Genomic DNA, 8230 nt, shown 5'->3' with positions numbered 1-8230 from the left:
CCTTCTGCGTTGACACTGCTAACTTGTCTCAGCCTCGACACTCATTTACTAAAGGGATCATGGAAACTCCCCTACCATATAATTGGAAAATGTCGTCTTTTAAAAAATGTGATGGGTCCATTGACCTAGATGAGCACATTAGCACCTTTGTACTTTGTACATGATGTCATCAAGTGTTCCCCACATCCCTCAAATGAATAACACTCGTTTGGTTCACATGTTTGTTGTCCAGTTCAATCAATTGCTTTGTCATGATCGTCTCGAAGTTTAGAGCACAGTTTGCCACAAAGTAGACCCTATCACTTGACATCAATCACACTTGTTAACATCTATCAGGGTAAAGATGAATCTCTAAGAACATTTTATGGATCGCTCTAGCAAAGTGTCTTAAAGATATGAAACCTAAACCTTGAGGTGACCATGCATCATATGGTAATCGTGTTAAAGCTAAGCCCATTTTTAGATAACTTATGCAAGAAATTGGCATTGAACCTGGATGATCTCAGGATCCAAGCAATTAAATACATGCAACTAAATGAATTAAGGGACTTTCGAAAACAAGTAAGGTAAAAGGAAGCGACTAATAAAAAGAAATTTTAAAATAGGGGAGCGGGGAAATTACATTTTGACTCTTGGTCATCCAAAGATCTAACAAAAGAATCTCAGTTCACAAATTACACCTCATTTAACATAACATGTTTGCGCGTTCTGGATGAAACACTTAACACTGAACTTTTATCTATCCTTAGTTTTCTGTAGTTTATTATTCTAAGTTGCTTTTATCAAGAAAACTAAATTGTTTGATCATTAATAATAATCTTTGTGTGATTACATAATAAATTGATAAAGTAGTGTATTTGTTATTATTATGATTTATCTTGGTATAAAATTGATCTTGAAAACTGTTCTGCGGTGGGGTCAAGACACCTAATCTCTTCACAATTTCTTCTCTCCTTCTTCCGTCCAATCTGTCTCCGGCCTCCAAGTCCGTCCGAGAGAGTACCTGCCAAAGGTCCTCCAATGCCAAAGTCAGCTAATGAGTTCATTCGGGAATCAAAGTGCAGTCTTAAATGCGTAAAAAATGAACCTACTTACCTCTTACCTTTGACTTCTATATATAGCAATGGCTATGGGCCTGAGATTAGTAAAACCTAAATCAAGGCCCAATCACAGTTCAATAACCTTTAATCTTATCTTACCTTGACTCAATTTGTTTCCCTGTTAATTTTGACATTATCCTTCCTGGATGACCGTCCGTCTCGTCGCATTCATTAGGCCGTTCGTCCGGTTCGTCCGGGAGTTCCCAGTACAAAATCTAATTGTTAAGTGATATTATTATAAAATTTACTGTTAAAATTTTAACATATTGATTTCGTATTTTAATATATTAAAATGTTTGACTCAAAAATAATACATTATTATTGTTTCTAGAGTCAGAAAAAAAAAATTGAAAATTCTAATTATAGATGAAGATGGAAACATTAGTATCACAAGTAAAAATGTTGTATATATAGAAATTTGGGTTAAATATGTTTCTAGTCCCTATACTTTGGAGCGGTTTTGGTTTTAGTCCCTCTTTCAAAGTAAGGTACATTTTAGTCCTCCACCTTAAAGAAACTTTGATTTTAGTCCTCCAAAATTAACACCGTTAAAAATCTGGTGAGCTGGCTAACGGTAGACTGACATGATTTTTTTTCTTGCGCTAACTCAATTACCTTTTCTCCCCCCCTCTCTCTCTCTCCCTCATCTCTTCCTTCTATCTTTCACCCAACCTCCCCCACCCTCTGAAAAATGGTCATAGTCGACGTCGTCGTTCTCAAGTGCTTCTCGGCATCCAGCTGCCCTCGTCGATCTCCGGGGGGCCTGGAAGAGGTTCAAACATTTCAGTTCCACACTCGGCTGCTCCATGAACTTCCACATTTACTTCCCTCCTCCTTCTCCCTCTCACAAATTCCCAGTGAGTTCCTCTCAATTTTTCCCTTTCTCATTCCAATTCAACTTCTCACACTTTCTTTGTTTCATCGTGTTGTTATGTTGTCAATCAAAAGGTGTATCAAAATTAAAAACAACAGTGTACCAAAAACACCAAAATAATTTTAGAATGAAAAAAACGAAAACATCTATTACTTTAACAAACATGCAATCAGGAAAAAAAAATATTTATATGAATTTTAAGTAATTACTATAAAAATAAACATACTTATTATACTTGAAGGAAAGTATAAAAATACCTTCCCGTTGTCCATGCTTTACTAATTCAACATGACATTCTCAACAAAAAAATTATCCAGGCCCCTTCAATCAGGTTTCGCAGCTTTATTTAGGGAATTCGTGGAAAAAATTAAAAAAGTAATTTACTTAGGAAAGTGTCGAGAGTAACCAAGGCAATGCCCTCAGCAACAGCTATACGTTGAGCAACATACTTGAATATGAAGTTTTCATTAGTGGGTGGGCCGGGGCCCATGACCTTGAAGACGGATCGAGCCTGGGCAACGTCGGAGATGACGTGGGTCATGGAGGCCAGCATTCCCGGGTTGGCTAGATTGGGCATTTGGCCGACGATGCAGGAAGAGGAAGCATCAGAGTGAGGTGGTTGTTTGATGTCGACGTGATGGGAACGAGAAGTGGAGGCAGAGTTGGAGGTGGAGGCGGAGGCAGAGGAGGCGGAAGAGGATGTGGGGTTTTTGGGGCCGAAGGAAGGGAGACGAGACATGACGTAAGAGAGAACGGGGAAGGTTCTTGGGTGGGGATCCATGGTGGCTTGCATCGCTGACTCAGTCTAATAAAAAAATCTGTACACCGTTAGCTACATCAGCTGGTTTTTAACGGTGTCAGTTTTGAAGGATTAAAATCAAAGTTTCCTTAAGGAAAAGGACTAAAATGTACCTTACTTTGAAAGAGGAACTGAAACCAAAACCACTTGATAGTATAAGGACTAAAAGCATATTTAACCCAAGAAATTTTTTTGAACTCTTAAAAAAATTACATACAACATTTTTTAAAAGAAGTAAAAATGTTGTATATAAAGATATTTTTGAAACTCTTAAAAAGAATACATACAACATTTTGTAATATATGTAAAGTATATTACTTCTTATTTTAAGTTTTATTTCAATTATAACGTATGATTATTAGAGTTATGCTTTTGAGTTCATTAGTGGATTAATGACAAATGAAAGATGTCGATAAAAATCATCATTATCAATAAAAGTGTACTGGGAACTCCCGGACGGACAACCCAGGGAATGTGACGAGACGGACGGTCATCTTAGAAGGATAATGTCAAAATTAAGAGGGAAATAGATTAAGTCAAGGTAAGATAAGATTAAAGGTTATTGGACTGTGATTGGGTCTTGATTAAGGTTTTACTAATCTTAGGCCCACAGTCAGTGCTATATATAGAAGTCAAAGGTAAGAGGTAAGTAGGTTCATTCATTACGTATTTAAGACTACACTTTGATTCCCGAACGAATTCATTAACTGACTTTGACATCGAAGAACCTTTAACAGGTATCCTCCGGGACAGACTTAGAAGATTAGAGACGAATTAGACGGACAGAAGAGAAAAAAATTGTGAAAGGATTAAGTATCTTGACCCCACCCCGAAACAAAAAGTCTTCCCATATCAACATAAAATTTTGAGATAATGCAACATTCTTGATATCTACTTTAATTTACATTAACATAAATATTTGAAACCACTTATTTATATATATATATATATATATATATATATATATATATATATATATATATATATATATATATATATATATATATTTAAAACTACTTACATGAATTACATAATTAAATTTATTTATTTATCAATTCCAAGACCATCATCATCATTCCATTTCATTCTAAGAAATTGGTTGAAGAAACACAATCATTTCAACTTCATTAATTCTTTTTATCAGCAATATCTCAACTTCATTAATAACAGTAAATATATATTTGTATTTTCTCTCTTATACTTATATATTTCGTATATTGAGCCAATTCCGTAACACTCCTATATAGGAAAAGTTGTTTTATACGTTTGTCCATCCTTTCCTTTTTAAATTTTCACCACAACTTCTCTTCATTTCTGAACTACCTTCCAATCCCAACTTCTTCCAAAGAAGATCACATGTTCCAAACAAAATAAAATGTTCTTCACATCTTTAATAGTATAGTATAAAGAAAGTTGTAAGATTTTTTCACTCAAATAGCATACTTCTGAAAATTATGCGAATAGTATACTCTGTCAAATATTTTCAAAAATAACACAATTACTTTTTTCATGTCAGAATTTGATTCTGGATATTTTGTTATTTTTGGGAAATTTTTTTCACTCAAATAGCATACTTCGTAAAATTATGCGAATAATATTCTCTGTGAAATATTTACAAAAATAACACAATTATTTTTTTCATGTCAGAATTTGATTCTGGATATTTTGTTATTTTTGGGAAATTTTTTTCACTCAAATAGCATACTTTTTAAAATTATGCGAATAATATACTCTGTGAAATATTTACAAAAATAACAATTATTTTTTTCATGTCAGAATTTGATTCTGGATATTTTGTTATTTTTGGGCAATTAATTTTTTAAAATCTCTTCTTTCTTTATTTTTGAATGAAAAAAAATAATTAAAAACCTAATTTAGAACCTGACTTGTTTTTCAACTAGTTTTTTCTTCACTATAGTTCAAAATTCGATTTTCCCAAAACTAAATTCTAACTTAAAAAAATGGGTTATTTATATGCAGGTAATTTTTCAATTCATGTATAAAAAAAATCAAGTTATAACCTTTCCCTTAATAAAAAGTGAAAAGAGCACCATTGTCTACCATCAAGCCATCAGTATTATCAATAAAATATCATTAATCAATTTTATCAATTATTCAATCCACAATTATCCAAATAGATGAAACCATGCTATTTCATATATTAAGCTGTTGTGTAATGTAATAAAAACGCAGTATTAGATGCAATAAATTTTTTCAATTGGCTCTTTAACACTTAAAAACCATTGTCACAAACTTTAGTAAGGTAGTGGTTATCCAGAATCAAAGTCATGAAATGAATAAATCAAAATCTGCAATATAGCCTGAAACCAATTTCTTGCCCTTACCTTGCATGGTGATCTCAATTTTATCAGTATTTTTGGCCCTCCCTCGTTCTTAATTAACATTAACAGGAGAATAACAATTTATGATGAAGCAGAAGAACTCTACTAAGCCTCTCCAATTCAAGTTACCAGTTTCACAAGTACCAGCTATAAGTGAAATGTTTGATTAATTACAACCCAAAGCCGAAAGACGTTTACAATTTACCCACGAGGCACAAGACTTTTTTCTTAAGAAGACGAGGAGAAGGTGTCAATGATGGTTGTGTGAAGTGGGTCACTCAAGTGGGTGGCCCAGTTGTTGAGTGGGCCCTTGCCAGTGGCAGCAGCTTGGACTGCAAAGCCCAAGAAGCCCACCATGGCAAGACGTGCGTGCTTGATCTCTGCCAATTGAAGAGTGGCTTTCTTCTCTGGGTCTGAGGCTAAACCAAGAGGGTCGAAGTAGCTCCCACCTGGGTACAGTCTCTTTTCTGGGTCAAGCTCTGCATTCCTCTGGAACTCTATGTACCCAATTACCAGAACCTCGATCCAAATCAATGTGGTGATTGAGAATGGAAGTGGTTGCCCAAGGTATGATGATCCTTCTACTAGCTCCACCTTAAAACCAAACCATGAAGAAGTGTCTTTCATTTTTCTTGCGCAGAAACTAAAAATAACACCAAAATCATGCACAAACATTCCAAATTGTTGAATATCATTCTCTCATGTTAGTTTTTATTATCATTCTTTGTAAGCAAGTAAACAAATTAAAATGAGTATTCTCGTAAATTATTTTACTAATTCTGTATTCAATTTGTATACTTTTATGGTTAATTTTTTATGAATTAATTTTAGCAAGATCATTTAATTTCTCTTTTTTTATTTTCATACTTAAGGTGCTTGTGAAGAATTTTCTAGCAAAGATCCACTAAAAGTTCATTGGAAGGAAATGATTGATACGTGGAGAAGAAGCAACAGCAGAGAATCGTACCTTGCCGGCGTCCTGCCACGTGACACCGGTGAGCCACTCGACGGAGAGGGCTCCGAGCGTGGCGAGCATGGCCCAGCGTCCATGGATGAGCTCGCACTCGCGGAACCTCTGGAGGCCGAAGACCTCGCTGTAGGGCTGGAACGGCGTCGACTTCACGTCCGCAACCTCTGTCCTGGTTCCGATGATGATCCCGGCCTCGTTCTTGGCCAGGTTCTGGTCCAGCGAGTCCAGTTCAAACTGCAAATACTCCGCGGGCTTCCCGAGCCCGAACGGGTCGAACCCGTAGTCACCGACAAGGCTCCCGTCCAGCCACTCCGGCGCCTTCGCGCCGGGGTACCACAACGGCCTGTCCGTGCTTGGGCCCTTCGACACCTTCTTGGGCGCGGCCTTCTTCTTCGACCCGAACCCGAATCGTGCCTGGATCCTCCCTGACCCGGAATGCGCGTCCAGGAGGCGCGTCCCCATGAAGGAGGACGTTGCCGCTGCCGTAGCCGTTGCGGTGGCCATGAGTTTGTGCTAACGTGCGCGGTGGTGAGAAGTTGTGGTGCTTGGTAGAGTTAGTGGTTGGTGTGAAAGAGAGGGATGGGAGATATATTTGATGAGAGGTGGGAGATTGGATAATCCGCGAGTGGGGATTTTGAAACGTTGGATCCTGGAGAGTATCCATCTAACGGAGGAGATGAGGGTTGCACTTATCGTAATGTTTATCTGGAGGTGCTGACGTGGACTCAGTTTGTGGACCCGCTAAGGTTCCTGATTGTGATTGCTGTACGTGGGAATTTGTGGCGCTGGTTGGATGCTGGGTGGCTCCGATTGTCGATTTGGACAAAAAAATCCAATGCCTTTTTTTCGAGGGTTTATTCTCAGTTAATCTATTTGGTGTTTCGAAAAATAAAAGAAATCTGGATGCTTGATATTTTTTCAGCGGGAATGGGATTCGTGAGTGCTACTATGCTCGATAAAAACTTAATACAGAGGATTATTCTCGTTCTATTTCAACCGTGAGAAAATTAGAAATGATTGAAACATGAAATATCATAAATTATGTATGAAAGACTATGTTACAAGATAATTGTAGTGTAATATGAAGCTGTAAAATCCGTAAATGTTCCTCTGAAGTCTCAAAATCATCACTTCTGAGGTTATTTGGCAATGGTGTCGGTGGTGGTGATTGAGAAGGTGATTAAGAAAACTCTTGAAAGTTTTAGAAAGGGTTGTTCAGTGGCTTGTTAGAGGCTTAGCAAATGAAACATATTTTGGTTCGCCTACTTAGCCATCAATCTTATCCTTTTTCTCAGTTTTTTTCATCAGACTCAGTGATCATGTCAACAATAATAAAATTAAACTTGAGTGTGATTTTAATAATAAATTCAAAAAATAAATGTTTTTATTGTTAAATTTGGAGATAAAATTAGAATTCAATTATATATCAAATTTTAATACAGTTAAATAGTTTGATTCTCAAACGATAAAAATGCATAAATATAGTTATTTTATTTTAATTAGGTGAAATTTTTAGACGTGTTAAATTATATTGATTTTAAATTGTTTATACGATTTGATATATATTTCAAACTATAATCTAAAATACTGTTTAATATGTAAAATAAAATTATTATTGTTGGATTAATGGTATTTATTATTTTTAAAATTTGATAACAAAAATTATCATATATATATATATATATATATATATATATATATATATATATATATATATATATATATATATATATATATATATATATATGAATTTTAATTTTGTTTTTAAGTTTAGATTTTAAAAACATATTTAATAATAAATTGAAACATTTAGGTTTTTATATACATTTTACACTGGATCATAATTTAAATAGGTTTTCAAAAAATACATATCTATTATGGAAATTAACTTCTGGGGAATTTTACAAAAGAAGCACGGCTATAGAACAAAAATAAAGATTAAAAAAATCAAAAATAAAAGATGGATTCACAAATATTCATATAATTTCTTTATAATTGTTTTTAAAAATATCATAAACTGCAAATTCAAAATTAGAGAAAAGAAAAATAAATTCTATAATATTAAGTTATCGGTGCAAAACTCAATTTAAATTACATTGCCTTAATTTTATAAATTGAATTTGAAAAGAAAGATTTCAATACTAA

General features: G+C 34.7%; 1 protein-coding gene across 1 annotated transcript; it reads right to left on the bottom strand.

The window, feature by feature from the left end:
* Positions 1 to 5203: 5203 nt before the first annotated feature.
* LOC106774260 (chlorophyll a-b binding protein CP29.1, chloroplastic-like) lies at positions 5204 to 6648 on the bottom strand. Its single transcript, NM_001317327.1, has 2 exons — positions 6083 to 6648; positions 5204 to 5709 (listed from the first exon to the last, which is right to left on the bottom strand). The coding sequence occupies exons 1-2, from the start codon at positions 6587 to 6589 to the stop codon at positions 5344 to 5346; spliced, it is 873 nt and encodes a 290-aa protein (NP_001304256.1). The 5' UTR covers positions 6590 to 6648; the 3' UTR covers positions 5204 to 5343.
* Positions 6649 to 8230: the final 1582 nt, after the last annotated feature.

Source organism: Vigna radiata, chromosome 9 (genome assembly GCF_000741045.1).
Source record: "Vigna radiata var. radiata cultivar VC1973A chromosome 9, Vradiata_ver6, whole genome shotgun sequence".
Lineage (NCBI taxonomy): Eukaryota > Viridiplantae > Streptophyta > Magnoliopsida > Fabales > Fabaceae > Vigna > Vigna radiata.
Note: the sequence above shows the minus strand (reverse complement) of the source record. Positions and strands in the feature narration are given on the sequence as shown.

Coding starts and splice junctions, on each gene's coding strand:
- LOC106774260 (NM_001317327.1), bottom strand. CDS start 6,589: ATGGCCACCGCAACGGCTACGGCAGCGGCAACGTCCTCCTTCATGGGG. Junction 5,710..6,082: donor CGTGGCAGGACGCCGGCAAG/GTACGATTCTCT, acceptor TTTGGTTTTAAG/GTGGAGCTAGTAGAAGGATC.